This window comes from Sinocyclocheilus grahami, unplaced genomic scaffold (assembly GCF_001515645.1).
Source record: "Sinocyclocheilus grahami isolate Dianchi unplaced genomic scaffold, SAMN03320097.WGS_v1.1 scaffold196.1, whole genome shotgun sequence".
In the NCBI taxonomy this organism is placed as follows: domain Eukaryota; kingdom Metazoa; phylum Chordata; class Actinopteri; order Cypriniformes; family Cyprinidae; genus Sinocyclocheilus; species Sinocyclocheilus grahami.
Window position 1 is genome coordinate 1,840,974 of NW_015505375.1, and position 18,610 is coordinate 1,859,583.

Here is an 18,610-nt window from a genome sequence, read left to right on the forward strand (position 1 = left end):
CTAGTGTGGAAAAGGAGGAGCTGTTGACTGTACAGCATGTGTAAAATTTACAGCTGGAGATTAAGTACAAATCTTATATCCATCATTAAGCTCTCAATCACTGTCTAGAAGCCTGATCGTATGCACATCTCTTGTCTCTACAGACACACATTACGTGTTTTATATCAGTTATGTAACAAAAGGTTATGTAATATATAATATCTGAGCATTCTCTTTGCATAAATATTTCACAAATCCAAATGATTTATCTCCTTTTTTGATTTATAATTTATAATGTGTACTCTACATCTTGAGAATACATATTTTGGCCATTCCGCCTCAATAACTTTAAATGATTCCCAAACTTTGTAAAAATAGGATGTATTCTTAGTTAATTATATAAGGGCGTATAGTAAAATAAATAAATAAATAAATACAAATTATATATATATATATTACTATTAATGAAGAAAACAAGCAGCAGGGATATTAAACCAGTTTATGCTACATTTTGCTTTGGGGCTTATTATTTATCTGCTTATTTGATTAGCTTTTTAAGAAAAGCATCTAAGTGTTACAATTAATTCAGCTATCAGTTAATGACTTACACTGATGTGCTTCTTCCATTTACTCTGACGGGGGGTTTTTTTTTGGTTGATCTTTTCAGATTTGATTTTGAAACCTGTATCACTAGGCAGCCGCATGAACTCACCTGGGTGTCTGCATTGAGTACTTTGATCCTTTGAGTTGAGATGAAAAGATCCACCTCCGTCAATGTCTGAGCGTCTCCCTCTGGACTCTGCTGACAAAAAAAAGAAAAGAAACATGAACAAAAATATGAAAAACTACCCCCTACCTCCAAGAGGTCACAATGCTGTAACTCACAATGGCTCATGAGAAGACCTAAAGAAAAGGCACAACCTCTCAAACCCCTAATGAAAGCATTTTAAATGCTTATTCATAAATCATGCATGAGCATAAGCTTGTCCACATGGGAGGGCTATGCTTAACCTCTGTAAATTGCAGCATTAATATCCCAAATGGGAAACAATATGGTGTGCTCAGGTACAAAGGACATATGGATTGGAAATGTGAAACTGCACTGACTATCGATAACCTGTCCAATTAATAATTTATTACTGCTGGGCAATGGTGACTAAGTGCGTCTCACAATCAAAACTCTTCAAAACACTTTTGAAAAAAACAGAGAAACACAGTGAGGTAATCAGGCCAAGAGACAAATAATCACTGGGAATACAGCCCTCTGTGATAAGTAGAAGCCATGCGGAGGTTTGAAGTAATGAGATGATTGACACTAGAGAGTGAGTGAAAGAGAGAGAGAGCGAGACCCATTCGGTGCAGTGAGGTGGAGCACAGGGTGATGCAATGACAGACGGGTAAGTAAAATGACACAATGGCACCACTTAACCAGCTGTCAGGCTGTCTCAGAGTGCCAATCATTTGCCTGTCAGCACATTTCTGCTCAGATTCTTGCTTTTGTTTTGTGTTACTGCCGTAAAAAATGGTTCTACACACAAACGAATATAACTACATTATATACAGGGTTAAAAGTGCAGTCTGTGCAAAATAGCTTTGAAATTTTGAACCCATATCTTCAAAGGTTTATATGCATCAGTTGCAGCCCAGATGAGGCTGGTTTGCCAATAGTTAGTTGGGCTTGAAGAGGCCCTCACAGATCCCAGACAGCCCGATCTAAAGCTTCACTTCACATGGTATCACCAGAACTTATGATAGCTACACAGATGACGAACACAGACATGAAGTAGATGGTAAAAAAAGGCATGTTCTTCTTCTATTACTCTTTCTTTTTTTTTTTACACACCGCCTTTTTCTTGATTTTGGCTGCCTTCTGTACCCTCTGGGAGACGTTCAGGACAGTACAGGGGTCGTCACACACGGGAGCAGCAAAAAGGCATGAAGGTAAAAAAAAAATATTAAAAACAGGCAAAACATAAACAACCAAACACAAAGTCTGCATGCCATGTATGGCATGTGTGTTCTTTGTACACAATCACATACAAACCCAGAATGTGGCAACATTTCCCCTTGCACACACATACATATGGATAGCAAATCATAGGGCATGCAGATATGGGTTCAATAACTGTTACTGTACATTGAAAGCCAAAAAAAAGAAAAAGAAAACGTAAAATGTAAATTATTTTACGCATTGACATTTCTCAACAGGATAAGAAAAATGTCTATTTGTATCCAATAAGATATGTTAGTCCTTTTATAACATAAGCAGTCATTACTTTCAATAAATGTCATGTTGCTATAGTTGTGTGATTCATCACTGACACTAGATTCTTTGTCAGAATCTCACAACGAATGCAGCCTAACACCTCAGTTTATCAACCTGCCATATTATGACTTCAGGGAGAACAACAGCTGTCATAGTGTACTGACTGGATACCATACAATGTTTTCTACTGTACAACATTGTTAATCTCATCGACAAAATCATACAGGAAAATGATACTAATAAAAGGGTTTTTTGATTTCTTCAACAACAACACATCATGGAAAAACACCATGGCAAGATATTAACAATGTACAAACAATGTTTTTTTTTTTAGGAAGAAAAATATATAAAGAATATGATTGTTTTAAATAATATTATTTAATTTCGCAGTGAAATTATATTTTCATAGACTTTCATAGGTTTTATCTAATATGTATAAAATACTGCATAAACTGTATAATGAACATACAATATAAACAGAGATAAAAAAGAGAGGTTAGAAAGAGGAAAAATTGCACTGCAACACTTCTATCTAGACACCCATAAGAGCCCACTCATTATGATAGTGTGAGCATTCTGATCCCATTCAGTTCTCTCTTTCCCTCTCTCTGTCTCTCTCTCTGACTGGTGCATGATCCTTTGAACTGCTGTTATCTCTTTCTGGCTGAGCATCATGAGCACAACTACTCCTTTACTGTCATTTCTGCTGCCAAAATGCCTCATCCTCCATTGGCAAAAGAGAGAGAGAAATGAGGAGATAAATCAACAGCACAAGAGAGAAAGAGCTTGAAAGTCAAGGGGAAATGAGACAGTGAACGTGTGGGCGATGAATGTTGCATAAATACTGCATCATTCTGGAGGCTACAGGGATACACTTCAATAAAACATTAGGCTTTTTTCCTATGTTTCTTGCCTAAAACAAAAGAAATGGCTCCATCTTGCTTTTCTTGGCCAGCATGCAAAAGAATGTGCTGCAACTGTGTTGGTTTAGGTACTGCTCTTATTATTCAGAGGAGGCGTCAGATACTGGGGCCAGACTGAGGTATGGCCAGTGTTTCTCAACCTGTTTGTTTTATGTACCTCCATCGGTATGGCTCAAGTACCCCTTCATCGACACAAAAATCAGAAATGTGTTCCTTTTAACTCATAACAACAAGCATGAGATATCACATGAGTGAAATCAAACGTTAGTGAGAACTTCTACAATGGCAAAACAGTGTGGGGAACGTTTTTAAGAATTGCATTGTGTTCAGTGTTTGCATATCCTGCGCGTTTTGATCTTGATTCAACAGCATATTTCAAATGAATAAAATCGGGTACCACTGGAATCATAAGTTGTGCTTCTTTGGCTCAAATCATGCAAACAGCAATAACACTGTATATTTTAGGCTGGTTCACTTAAAGGAATAGTTTACCCAAAAACTGAAAATTTGCTGAAAATTTACCATCCAAAATGTACATGAATTAGTTTTTTCTTCAGAACAGATTTGGAGAAAATTAGCATTGCATCACTTGCTCACCAGTGGATCGTCTGCAGTGAATGGGGGCCATCAGAATAAGAGTCCAAACAGCTGATAAAAACATCACAATAATCCACAAGTAATTCACACGACTCTAATCCATCAACTAATGTCTTGTGAAGTGAAAAGCTGTTTGTTATAAACAAAACCATGACAAACATTTTTAACTTCAAATCATTGCTTCCAGCCAAAATATGAGTCCTCTATACAGAATATTACTTCTCCAGCTAAAAAGTTGTCTTATCTGAATCAGGATAAAAATATGCACAGATCAAGCACCGTTCACAAGCGAGAAAAACAGGCCAAAACAGTTCTAAACAAATATGTCAGTGGATTTTGATCTGAGAGGAAAACAGGAGATGGACACATATTGTGGCTAGAAATTACAGTAAAATGATGTGATGCTTTTATCTGATTTTTTGACTCTCAATCTGACGGCACCCATTCACTGCAGAGGATCCATGGGTGAGAAAGTGATGTAATGCTCAATTTCTCCAAATCCGTTTGTGAAATCTAGCTAACAAAATATATATTGTGTGTTGGAGTGTTCCAGACGCTACACGTTCTAATGAAAAAGACAAATTCATCTACATCTTGGATGGCCTGAGGGTGAGTAAATTTTCAGCAAATTTTCATTTTTGGGTAAACTACTCCTTTAATGGGTGCAAATTAAAGAGTAAACAAACAGAAAACAACAGGCTCTTTTAACTGTAGATGGAAATTAAAGCTACCATACTGAGCATCACAATTTCTCCAATTCAATTTTATATGAGTGAACCGTCTCCTCCCCTCTGGGTATGCTTTCACCTGGTTGGAAATAACTGATTTAGAAATGCAGCAAGAAAGACATTGTCCTCAGGCTCTGCACTGACATACTGCTCACTCAGCTGTGGACAGACACATTATCATCTGCAGAGTGGAAGAGCAGATAAGTGAGTGCATGAATGTCAGAGTTGTGTGTGTATGTGTGTGTGTGTGTGTGTGTGAGTGAGACAGAAAGGAAGAAGGAGAAAGAGAGAAAGGAGGGAGTTTTGTGCAATTCACCTTAACTTTAAAAAATCTAGAAACATAATAATAGCAGGCATAGTGAGGAGAAGGAGAGAGTGTGTTGCCATGGTTTCATTTTGAATGGCTTTTGAAGGTGGCAGGCGAGAGAAATGACCAGATTGGCCCTCCACAGAGAATGCTGGAAGTCGGGGTGGAAGCCGAAGCTGCGTTCTGATTCAGAAGGTCCCTACACAGTGTTCACTCAGCAGGGAATATCTGTAGAAGTTCAGTTCACCAAACAAAATTAGTTTTTAGGAGTGGCACCCGGTTTGGTCTTCTGCTACTGTAGTCCATCTGCTTCAAGGTTCAACGTGTTGTGCATTCAGAGATAATCTTCTGCATACCACGGTTGTAATAAGAGGTTATTTGAGTAACTTGCCTTTTTATCATCTTGAACCAGTCTGGCCATTCTCCTCTGGCCTCTGGCATCAACAAGGCACAGAACTGCCTATCACTGGATATTTTCTCTTTTCCTGACCATTCTCTGTAAACCCTGGAGATGGCTGTGTGGAAAATCCCAGTAGATCAGCAGTTTCTGAAATACTCAGACCAGCCCATTCGGCACCAACAACCACACCATGTTCTAAGTCATTTAAATCAACGTTATTCCCAATTCTGATGCACAGTTTGAACTTCAGCAGATTGTCTTGACCATTTCTACATGCCTAAATGCATTGATTTGCTGCCTAGTTATTGGCTGATTAGATATTTGTGTTAATAAGCAGTTGAACAGGTGTACATAATAAAGTGGCCAGTGTGTGTATATTGAAAAATTGTGCTTTAAGCTCATGTACATAATGTCTAATGACAGTGTGAGGAAATAAGCTGACATCTCTTTTGTTCTACATTTATATTAGGCTTTGTAAAGTACTGAAGTGATGCGCAATGGCTGATGAATACATTTCTTTCTCCACAGTGAATACAGTGGAGTGTCATTTTATGCTGATCATACACACGGCATAGTATTTGAAATCTTAAGATTGCCTAATACCTTGTAAAGTCCACTCCACTCTACTGTTTGATTGGAACATACACTGAGAAATGTCCTTCTATAATCTGAGAGAGAAACTGACCAGACAGGTGTACAGTATGTAGCTGTGTGAGAGTGAACAACAGAGAGGCCTGTACTATATAGTACCTCTGTATTATATAGTACCTCTGTATTACACTGATACAAGTGAGTGATCTTACCATCTTGAGGCACATTCCCAGTCCTTCATGCCCACCATGGGTCTATGTGCACCCAGCTGACAAATGTGTGCACGCATGTCTGTGGGTGTGTGTGCTTGTCCTTGCCACAGGTATGTGTTTCTAAATGTGGAGCAGCTTAGTGGCCCACTATGGAGCAGCTCATATAAAATTAACTGCCAGCTGTTGACCAGGAGGACCGCAATGTAGCATCACTGCAATTATAACAACTGTCTTTTCTTAAAATAACATGCAATTCAAGAGGGAACAATGTAAACTAGGGATAAAAGACTACTACTTTGTAAGGATACAGAATATGATACTTCATTTCAAAGCATTTAAAAGTTATTGATATCTTTATATTCAAAAAGTAAGTGTAATATAAATACCATGGCACATGAATATTATAATAATTAATAATCTGATACCATCAAAGTATCCACAGGACCAGACAGCAGTAATTTTAAACTTCACAGATGCTCCTGTCAAGAATAAACAATCTTACTTAGCTAAAAGTTGCATATTCCTGATGCATTCAAATTTTACGGCTTTACAGCATGTTTCCATTTCTTATATTCAGATGCACCACTCTGGAACTGCTAAAAAAAAAGCTAAATTGAAGTATATCAAGCATGAGTGGAGCCAGGCAGTCTGAAAGTGATTGAGACACCTTGTGCACAGCATATTTAAGTCAGGACAGCAGCTTCTCAAATGGTTTGTGTGGATTCCCATTCCTGAGTGCTGAGAGCCATAACACATCTAATATAGGACTGACAACTCATCCATTACCTCCTGCCCCAATGGAGTGCCAACTATGGCCAATAGTTAACAGCACAATGAATAGATGTTTGTAACCTATAGATTCATCCTGGCAATATGAATCCTCTTCTGCTATCAAAAACACAGTTTAGAGTAACTGCTAATTAGGGGTGTGCGAGGGGTTTGTCGAACAGTTATTGGACAAAGTATTTTGCTGAGTGTGTTTTTGTGCTGGTACCTTGAATAGTTTATGCCTGTTGTGGACAGCTGACTGAAGCTTTTAATATTCTTTCATATTCAGTGCAGTGGTAAGTTCATAAAAGCCCACCCACATCGATTTTCAGGGGCATTTTTAACCTTATTAATTGTATGTGACATATTCTATGTGAAACATTTCATTAATGATTTCAATTAGAATAAGAAGACACTGCAGAGCTGTTAGCATTCAAATGAAACCAGTACAAACAAAATCAATTTGCTCTGTACAGGTGGCATAGATGCTACATCTGAAGTGGCATATTTACAGACAGTTCAATGCAGCTCAGATGTGGCATGAATACATTTACACTACAATTACAATTGCTCAAATAATACTACGAGATTGTTTTAAATATATGAGCTTTGAATATTGAAATATGAAATGATTAAAAAAAAGAAATAATATTTTTTAAAACTGCTAGTAAGTGGCGGCAAGTCCCTGTCTGAAAGAGTGAGTCATTGAATCGCTTATTTAAATGATTCATTCAAAACCAACCATTCATGCAGTAACAAAGCAAGTTCAATTCAATTAAATTCAATTATTGAGTTATTGAATAATTCACTCAAAGAATTAGTTCAAAACGGGTTCAGTAACGAAACACCACTGTGTTGATCGTAGACGTAATGTATAGCTTGTAGAATGGTTCTGTCTGACTTGGTTTTCACTGGCATTCTAATAGGCTACATTAACAAAGCGAATGCATGGACTCTTTCAAGGCAAGTTTTTGTTTAGTTGTTGCAAAGTGAGTGATTACATACTCGATAATGCCAGTTTCCATATCCCCACTGCTAATGCAAAAAAAAAAAAGCATAAGCATAAACATCTTAGTGTGTACAGAGCTAATTGCTTTTGTCTACCCCATACATTATTGCTGAAGTAGGTCAGTATCCAAAGTATTCTGGGTGGGGGGGGGGATGTCACTTGCACCACATGCTCTCTTAAAACACAATAAATTCATTTGAATGTTCCATGTAACATGGCAATAGGAGGTTGTTCTACGTTAACCAATTGGGAGGAAGAGGGATTACACTTCTACACCATGGAAAATAATCCTATAACTACTGATTAGTCAACAAGTCCTGGGGTGTAAACAAACAAATCTCATCTCATCTCATTTTCCACAGAGAAATCTGCATCCGCTTTGTCCAAACATCTCGCTTGAAAGCCACACCCAAATAAAATGGAAATACAGAGGTTCTAGGGTTCTGTACCTTGACCCTGCTCACTGCCTCCTGGGCTTGCATCATCCTGATGTTTTTGGATGGATTTCTCTCCGAAAGGAGCTGAGTGGAGCCGAGGTAGTTGGCGGCGAAGATAATCCCATCAATGAGGTCCTCAGGCTCACAGGGGCCCGGCACTGTTAGAGGGGAAGCGTTGAGAATTCATTATTAAAGCTATTTGTTGTGTTGCCACCTCCTCTGTAGACCACCTCACAGTGACTGATAAGGTACATGAGTGTGAGCTTATCAGGCAGAAAAGTTGCATGCAGGTGTCGTGTGCATGAAAGTATGTGCAAATATGTGTGTGTTCTCAATTCCATCCCACTGTGAGGGCTGAAAATTGTAACGCAGACATTGAAAAGCAGGAGCCAAGGTGGCCACATGAGGAAAAGCAGGGTGTGCTGGGAGTATTCTGCTGGTGTGATATGGAAATGTGGACGTCATGATACCCACCAAGGGATACATTTTGCTGCCATCATTCAGGCACAAGGTTTAAATTTGACATAACTCTATCCTTTTAATAGAAAGCAGAATTTGTTCCCAAAAGTAAGGCATGACAGCAGGAATACATTCTCAGACTTGCGTAAACCAAAAATAAGCTTGTGGTCAATCGATTGTCCTGCTTTTCCAGAACTCTCTTTTACTTCCTGCTATAGTTTGTGAATATTCCTCTAGCTGAGCATCCACTAATGTGCCCTTATATTAGCAAACACGACTCCTCTAATTAATGTCTCACCACTGCAACCCATTAAAACAGCTTCTGTCCGCATTTCAGCATGTAAATCCACTGAGACATAATGCTTTCTTCTGTGCGGCTCTCTAATCTCCTCACTCGGAGTTGGTTTGGTGAATTTGATTTGTTTTTGACTCGATTTAATTTGGATAGAATAAAACTTTTGGGGGCAGATTATCAAATGCAGAAAAAATAAAAGATAGGAGATGCTCGCTTACCATCCACGAAGCTGGGAAATGAGGCCGTCTTCTTTGTTGGCTAGGAAACAGAGAAACAGTGTTTGATGTATGAAAAGAGATGAGTGATGCTCACAACATACAGCATACTTACTAGGGTTTATACCTTTTAGGAACTCGAAAACAATCTCTAGGTTAACTAGACGAACAACATATATTTTATAAAAAAATGTAATAAAATACAAAAAATTATAAATATAAACAAAATAATAAAAACATACAAATATACATTATATACACAATTTTAAGTTCTTGAACAATTGATTGCCTTTATATGCGAGTCACTGAATCATTCCCTCAAATAATTTGTTCAAAAACACTGATTTCTTCAAATAAGCCGTTGAATTTGGAGTAGCATAACATACAATATAGTAAGAGTAGTATGGTATTTCAAATTCAGTAACTGTGTTTATAAGCGAGTCATTGAATCATCTCCTCAAACGATTTGTTAAAAAAGTCTCATTGCAAAAGATTAATTGCAGTTACACCAGTACTGTTTCAGAAAAATTCTGCACATGGCTTTGTTTGCCCTTATTTTAGTTAGCTAAGCCAAAACAGACAAAGTAACTGTCGATATTTTGTGTAATATGTAGTTTGCTGAATATTAACTTCTTGTGTACTGTTTATCATGCATTTTGGTCTGAATGTCAGTAGGCCTGTGCAGCACTCGGCCGTGTTTAGAGCATGATTTGATTCTGTGATATTGCTTAATTATGAAATCATAACTTTAATATAGTAATATTATCACAAAAACATTGCCAACAGACTGAGAATAGGAAATTAGCACTGGGAATTTAATGAAAAACACCTGTGTTTTTCTTTCAAACTAAATTATAAATTAAACTAAATAAATAACCTAACACTCAAATGGAAACCATCCAGATGACTCTAGATGTGGCTCATTGTATCACAATACAAAATCCTGTCAGTCATTCTGAAGTGGCTATTTGCAGAACTGTGCCGAGAGCTGTAGGACATAGACACACCGTCAGACAGAGCAATAGCCATCATTTTACAACAGAACCATCCAAATGGAGGTTATGCTTCGAGAGGCCTATATTAAGTGCAATCTAAGGACTCAAAATTACCCTCAGTCAAGGTAATTAAATGTGTTCAGATGAAGTAAGGCAAGACTGAATACTGCTATACATGACATAAGGAGGGACTCTACAGCAAGGGATGCATACAAACAGAATTCCTTCGGGTGAATACTTTGTGGGTTATTACCATTATGTTTTGACTTATTGGGTGAGTGTTCCCTAATTTGCAGAATTAAATATTTATAAGAGAATAAAATAAAAAAAATTAAAAAAACTTGAAATGGCTTTTTAACAATTATGACTGTGAACATTTTAATAAGGTTTAACAATAAATATTCTTGATATTCATGACCCTAATCAACAAATTCTCATGTCTCACTACCTCCAACATGTGAAACATTCATAAGTTTTTATACAAAAAAAGAACAAAAACATTCAAAAGCTTGATGATTATCTAAAAATGACCTTGGCAGAAAGCTTGGTAGCACTATAAAACATGTTTTGAACAACTATTTGGCGATTTGTAGTAACTGCCTAGATGATATATATATATATATATACATATTTTTACAATCAGGCTGCAAAACTCTTATGGAGTTACACATTCATGCGTAAAAAATGTGCAGAGAAGCAGAACAGGCAGCTCAAGGCTGAACTCCCCTCTGTCCATGTAAATACAGTAGAGCCAGGGCAGGGAAGGGCAAAGCCAATTATTTTACTATATCAACACACGGGGGAGGATGGTGGTAAGCTAGTACAACAGCTGACATATGCCAGGAAAAAAGCAAAGAGAAACTGTCTAAGAAAGCCAGAGAAATGTGGCATAAATAAATGACAGCCTCACACTGACTAGAATAGCTCTGATTGAAATGTGCAGTGATTATGTGGGGTGCATACTGTCAGATATTGATTGGTTAATGTGTTGTATGATTACAGGCTCACCTCCGGGACATTGTTGTTCTCCAGTGGTCTATTGAGATCAGACCGCTGCTGCTTCCTTGGCTGTTCTGCACTGTTAGACACCTAGAAAGAATTTAAATTGAGAGAAATGAGTGACAAATGAGTGAAGGTACAGACATGTACAGAGGACAAAAAAGACACAGACGATGGGTTGCAGGCCACTTTATGAACAGCATTAACAATTTGATGCGTGTCAGAAGCAAAAGGCCAATGGGAACGCTTTATGCAGCATAACAAACATTTTTCAAACACAATGTATTGAAACACTTTGGTAAAATGAAAAGACGTTGTCTTTACCTGGAAATGCACAGTGCCTAAAAAGACACTTTTACACTTTGTCTATCTGCAGGGGAGTTTAAGTCTCAAATGAGCACTCTGTCTACTGCACATAAGGACATTATTACTTGATGAAATTAATTTGTTGCCTGACAGGATAAAATGTAATCTCCTCATTGCCCAAAGGCAATAAAGAAGCAGGAGTGTAATAGAACTTCACAAGACATTCACTGGACCACTGAGGCAATCAGACTAAATCTCACCCCTTCACCTATTTCCCCCTTGGAAAGATTTCATTTCCTATTCTGTTTGAAAATGCAAAGTAAGGTATTTTCTAAACCTCATTTTTCAAACTCAATTAGAAAGTCAGCACCTCCTCTCATTTTTCAGCAAACCATTCAGCAAGCCGACTATTGGCTTTATTACTCACTTAGTGACTTTAGGCAGAGGTTTCTAGAAATGAGCCAGTTTTCATTTTTGGGTTGTTCAGGCAAAAAACACACACACACACACACACACACACACACACACACACAATGTACCTGAGTAAGAATAATGGGACGGAATTTAAAAAGATTCTCAAGGTAATGGAAATTTGTTTATATTTGGGGATTTCAAGAAATTGCTTTTGATCAGGGTCCCCTTCATGTCTAGGTTACAATGAACTCCTCTCATTTTTCAGCAAACCATTCAGCAAGCCGACTATTGGCTTTATTACTCACTTTAGGCAGATAGGCAGAGGTTTCTAGAAATGAGCCAGTTTTCATTTTTGGGTTGTTCAGGCAAAAAACACACACACACACACACACACACACACACACAATGTACCTGAGTAAGAATAATGGGACGGAATTTAAAAAGCTTCTCAAGGTAATGGAAATTTGTTTATATTTGGGGATTTCAAGAAATTGCTTTTGATCAGGTTCCCCTTCATGTCTAGGTTACAATGAAACGGTTCCAATTTCTGTCAGATTACTTTCTTTCATTCTTTTCATCTTGCCGCTCAAATTGAGCACTTTCCCCTTGAAATGAGTGAGTAAATGGTAATAACGGCCTTTTCTCTATAATTGTCTTTGGAACTACCCCCAAAATTATGTAAAAATACATTGACATCACATTAAAGAAAACATTCTATGCCATCTCCAAATATCACATATTAAGCATCAGCTCTTAAGAGCATAAAAAATCATTACACACAGCTCAGCTACCAAGATTTTGAGGTTCACTTTTGGGCATAAACAAGCACTAATCTCGTTTACTCAAATGCCACTTGCATTTAAATGAGGGCTGTCAACATTCACATTAATATTTAACTATAATAATGAATATGTATATTTCAGAGAGCCCTTTGGGAATGATCTTTTTTATTAAATTAAGATAAATAACATTTAATATTACATTAATATTTCCGACTGTTTAACTATTTAAACCTTTTAAAAGGAAACAGAAGTCTGTTCAAGTTTTGCTGTCATTGTTTTCCTAGGGGCCAAAAACAAAAATTTAATACATTTATTCAGCAAGAATGCATTAAACTGATAAATAAATACATTATAATGTTACAAAAGATATCTAATTCAAATAAATGCTGTTCTTTTAAACTTTCTATTCAGAATCCTGAAAAAGAGTTTAATGGTTTTCACAAAAATACAAAAGGCAACACAACTGTTTTCAACATTGGTAATAATAAGAAATGTTTCTTAAGCATAACATCAAAATAATATTGTTTTCTAAAAGATCATGTGACACTGAAGACTTGAGTAATTACTGCTAAAAACAGCTTTGTCATGACAGGAATAAATTATACTTTAAAATATATAATGTGTTATTATAAAATGTAAAAACTATTTTACAATATTACTGTTTTCACTGTATTTTTGACCAAATAAATACAGCCTTGGTGAGAATAAGAGACTACTTTCAAAAACATCTTACCAGCCCCAAACTTTTGAACAGTAGTGTATAGATGTCACAGACCAGATAGGTACACTTACAGTAACCTATTACATCCATGAATCCAAAATGAATCCAAAATGCTCAAAGTGAGATGGTAGAGTACTCAGAGCCAATAAGAGATATACAGTATATATTCCATCCACTCCTTCTGCAGAATATTAGTCAGAAATAAACTGAATACATTGATAAATTTCATATTTATATTTCATAATTACTGAGCTGATTTATTCTGTTTTCACTGAACTGTGTATTTCATTTAATAAGCTGCTACAGATACAATTACAGGTTGCTATGCAAATTTGCCTACCTGCTCTCTCACGTGGTCCTGCGTCCATCTCTGTCTCTCCTCTGGTGTGTGAGGTCGTACCTTAAAGTTCCTCTGGAGCTCAGGATTGTGTCTGGCAGGGGGAATGTTGAGGGATTTGGGTCTGCCGTCATGACGGTGAGGCTGAGGGTATGGGGCAGGGGATGGGGCAGGGGCAGGGGCGGGGGCGGGCTCGGGTTTGGAGTGTGTCTCTGGCTGGTAGCCATTCGGTGCTGGATCAGGCGTCAGTTCCTCTGGACTCTGATCAGTGCCGCTGCTAAGACTGCCCATACTCATGCTCATCTTAATCTCAGCTACTATCTGATCAATATCCTCCTCTGCCTCCTCTCCGGTTTCTCCGTCTGTGCCCTTATGTCCCCTGTACGGTGACACACGCACAGAGTTTCCATTGTCCTCCGTGGCATAGTAGTCTCCTGCGTAACCACCTCTGTCTTGCCCCACCTGCGGTTCTTCTTCCTGATCAGGACAGTAGCCCTCACTTCCTTCAACATCCTGCACTTCTTGATCTTCATCAGGAGGTGGAATCTGTTCCTGGTGGGGATCCGGGTAGTGTTGGTGGTGATCGAGGACAGGTTCGGGTCTGCCGTCGTACAGCTGCTGGTCAGAGTCCTGCTCGAGTACTTCGCAACGCACTTCTCCATCATCACCATGTGCATTGTCCTCTCCCTCCACCCATTCCTCAACAGCTTCCTGGCACTCATCCGTGTCCGGAGGTGGCTTCATGTGAGTGTCCGGGTGTCCGTACTCAGGCTCATTACAGTTCATTCCCTCCAGGTAGCTGTCATCCTCAGGACAATAGCGGATATAATATGTAACACCTTCATCCTCCTCCGGTAGTCCTTCGTCGAAATCATCCTCTTCTTCATCAGAAGTATTGTTGACATAGTCTGAGCTAGAGTCTCCATCCAGACTGTCCGGGTGGCTGTGGTAGTCTCTGTGGGCGTGGTCTGGAGTGGTGGGCGTGGCTGGCCGGCTGTCTGTCAAATCTGCCTCCTCTTGGTTGTGATAGGAGTGTTGGGACACCTCAGGGTCCCGGCGCTCTTCATACTCCTCCTCAGGGTGCACAGGTTCGGGGTATGGGGCTGGGCAGGAGCGTAGAGGTGAAGCGTGAGTCTCTGTGGCCATGCTGCTGTTGGTCCCTGGCCTCTTCCTCTGAGCCATTGAGAACTGCTCACAGGCCGATCATCACTGGAAACTTTAATCCTGACAAACAAAAGCACATTGAAAATAAGCATGGCAACATTAATCAACACTTATATTGTATAAAAACAGTCAATTTAATACATGAAAGTTGACAACAAAACAATGACAAATAATAAAAAGCACATGCAGGAAATTCCCTTGTTTTGAGCAGTTAACTTCTTCACAATGTATCTGACCAACCAACGTGAGTCTATACATAAAGGAAGTGTTCTTGTAGCTCATATAGTTTAGCATGGCACTAACAATGCCAAGGTTGTGGGCTCAATACCCAGGGAACACCTTAATAAACACTGTGTAGAAAAAAATGTATGTCACTTTCAAACAATGCATGTGCCAAATGCAATACTACCATTCAAAATTTAGGAGTTAGTTAAAAAATAAATAAATAAATACTTTTATTCAGCAAGGATGCATTAAATTGACTGAAGGTGACAGAAATCTTTTGTAACATTATAAAAGTCTTTACTATTTAAAATCAATGCTGTTCTTTGAACTGTCCATACCAAAGAATCCTGAAAAAAAAGCCATCACGGCTTTCACAAATATTATATTAAGCACCACAACATGCAGTGTATAACAATAATAAATGCTTCTTGATCACCAAATCAACATATTAGAATGATTTCTGAAAGATCATGTGACACTGAAGACCAAAGTAATGACTGCTTTGCTATCACATTTTAAAATATATTAAAACAGAGAGCAGTTATTTTAAATTGGTATAATATTTCACAATATTCATGTTTCTGAATTTCTGATCAAATAAATGCAGCCTTGGTGAGAATAAGATATTTCTTTTGAATAGTGTATATGTAGGGATAATTACAGTTTAGCACCAAGCATTTGGCAATAAGAGCCGTGTTTCCAGTGAAGTCTTCAGAGTCGTACAACAGTCTAAACAGAACACACACAGGTTGAGCTGTAACACATCCACATATTCAAGCACTGTTGGGTGTATTGATCACTGAGTGGAGGCACAATCTCTTCTTAGCTCTCAGCACCTGATTAATTTCAGTCATCCTCTGACTGATGTTCATTCCACATGTACTCCAGCACCATCATTGAACCACTCCAGCTGAGAAGATGTGAAGAACAACACCTGTTTTCTCAGTCTTGACTTTCAAAGTGCCCAAAGCAGCCTAATGAACTCATCAGCATAATGGCAATTTAAATATTTGAACCATTGCACTGACATATACATTTGTTTTCTTGGCAGAATCTACTAACTAAAACAGGACTCTTGTCACGAATCTGGTCTATGGAATTCCGTTTGTTCACCACCAGAGGACACTATCCACCACATGTACTCTCACACTGCACAGTTCACCCCGGACTCCATTTCCCATGATTCCCTATCCAGGAACTAATCACACACTCACACCTGTTTCCAATCTGGACCATTATTTAAGCAGCACTCACACTCACATAGACTGCCGAGTATTGTTTGTGCTTATCTTTGTGTTTAGCGATAGCAACATTACGGAGCCATTCCAAGTTTATCTAGTCTAGTCTAGTTCATTGCCTGTTTCACCCGTGTTTTGATCCTAGCCTGTTTCCCTCGTCTTGTCTGTTCTCTGCCTGCCCTAAACTAGGCCTATATTTCTTGGATTATCCCTTTGTCTTGCCGTTTCGGACTTTGTTTGCACCTCGCCTGGACTCAGTGGCGGACTGGCCATCTGGAGCACTGGGAGTTTTCCTGGTGGGCCGCTGTACAATGTGTGGCACTTTGCGTAAATATATATAAAAAATGAATTGTAGTAAATGTACGTACAGTATATCCTTCCACCAAAAATATAATTTGCTTATTAATTCACATGCATTATTTTATATAGCCTACACACTGATGGTTTAAAGTATGAAATAATTAAGGCTTTGTATTTATTTATTTGACAGAAGATGAAAAATACAGTAAAAACTATAATATTATGAAATATTACACTTAAAATAGTGTTTTTCTATTTAGGATATTTTAAAATGTAATTTATTTCTGTGATCAAAGCTCACTTTTCAGCATCATTACTCCAGTCTTCAGTGTCCCTTCAGAAATAATTTTAATGCTGCTTAATTTGCTGCTTAATCATTATCAGTTAAAGAACAGCATTTATTTGAAATGTAAGTACTTCGTAACATGTGTAAATATCTTTACTGTCACTTAAATCAATTTAATACAGCATTGTTGAAGAAAAATATTAATTTATATTTTTTAATCTTACCCAAGGCTGAATGGTATCACATTTTCCACAAAAATATGAAGCAGCACAACAGTTTTCAACATTCATAATTAATTAAGAAATGTTTCTTGAGCAGCAAATCAACACATTAGAATGATTTCTGAAGGATCATGTGACACTGAAGACTAGAGTAATGATGCTAAAAAAATAAGCTTTGATCACAGCAATAAATTATATTTTACTATATATTCGCATAGAAGACAGCTATTTTAAATGGTAACATTATATATTTCACAGTACTGTTTACTGAATTTTTTCATCATCAAAATAATTTGTATACTCTTTTCCACAATTGGAGCTCTATTCCTTAAAATGATAGATGTCAAGCTCCTGCAAAAGTACAAATACTGTATATTACCAATAGAAAGGCACCATAAAAACAGTCCGCATTCTGCACTATTCAAAAATTCTTAAAAATTATTTACTATTTGCCATTTACACTAGGAAAGACAAATTATAATGTAAAGAATGCCGGTCATTTATGGTGTGGTGCAGTGTGTTGTGGACCGGGTTTGGTGGGCCGCTCTGTGCTAAAAAGTCCAGGGCCACTTTTTGGCCCCAGTCCGCCCCTGCCAGGACTTTTGCCTGTTTGTGGATTACCTGTTTGCTTCGCCCTCTGGATTACGTTAGCCGTCGATTGACCCATGCCTGTTTTAGGATTACTCTTTTGTTTTGTCCTGTCTAGGCTATATCTGTTTGCTGGTATTGACCACTGCCTATTTTTGACCATGTCTTGGAATAAAGCTTTACATATGGATCGGCACGCCTCTTGTCTCGCTGACTCCGTAACAAGTCTATAGTAATTATTATTATTATACTTTTAAATATTTTGTAATGAACATTTAGTATTTTTTATAAATAATTTAATGACAAATATAAATATTATTTCTAGCAAATATGGAAAAAAACTTTTATAAACCTATACACAGGTGTGGGGTCAGTAAGATTTTTACATGTTCTTGAAAGAAGTCTCTTATGCTCATAGAGGATGAATTCTATTTCAGTATATTTTTTAAATATATGTAATTTATTCCTGTCATGTCTCTAGTCTTCTGTGTCACATGATCCTTCAGAAATCATTTTAATATGCTGATTTGACACTCAGTTGTACTGCTTAATGTTTTGATACTTTTTTAGCATGATTTGGTGAATATACATTTCAAAAGAACAGCATTTATTTGACAGAATTTTTTGTCACTTTTGATCAATTTTATGTGTCCTTGCTGAATAAAAATAAAATAAATATTAATTTATTAATTAAAATAATAATAATAAATCTTACTATCTCCAAACTTTTGAATGAAAAGTGAAAAGTTACTTTTGAAAAAAAATAAGATCATTCTTTTATGGTTAGGCCAGTGGAATTGTTGGCAGTAAAAATGAGGGGGGGGGGGGGGGGGGGGGGAGGCCCCAAA

The 18,610-nt window shown here is 37.6% G+C and overlaps 1 protein-coding gene across 4 annotated transcripts in view; it reads right to left on the reverse strand.

Moving 5' to 3' along the window:
* LOC107595076 (amyloid beta A4 precursor protein-binding family A member 2-like) overlaps positions 1–18,610 on the reverse strand; it is a 29,414-nt gene that overhangs the window by 9,316 nt on the left and 1,488 nt on the right. Inside the window, exons 2-7 of one of the 4 annotated variants that reach the window (XM_016285379.1) lie at positions 13,744–14,964; positions 11,190–11,270; positions 9,190–9,229; positions 8,230–8,375; positions 1,823–1,858; positions 692–778 (exon numbers count right to left, since the gene is read on the reverse strand). In XM_016285379.1, the coding sequence (XP_016140865.1) occupies positions 692–778; positions 1,823–1,858; positions 8,230–8,375; positions 9,190–9,229; positions 11,190–11,270; positions 13,744–14,922 (1,569 nt within the window). In that variant the 5' untranslated portion in view covers positions 14,923–14,964. Of the gene's footprint in view, positions 1–691; positions 782–1,822; positions 1,859–8,229; positions 8,376–9,189; positions 9,230–11,189; positions 11,271–13,743; positions 14,965–18,610 lie in introns of all 4 variants that reach the window. The other 3 variants (XM_016285378.1, XM_016285381.1, XM_016285380.1) reach the window with 3 other exon arrangements.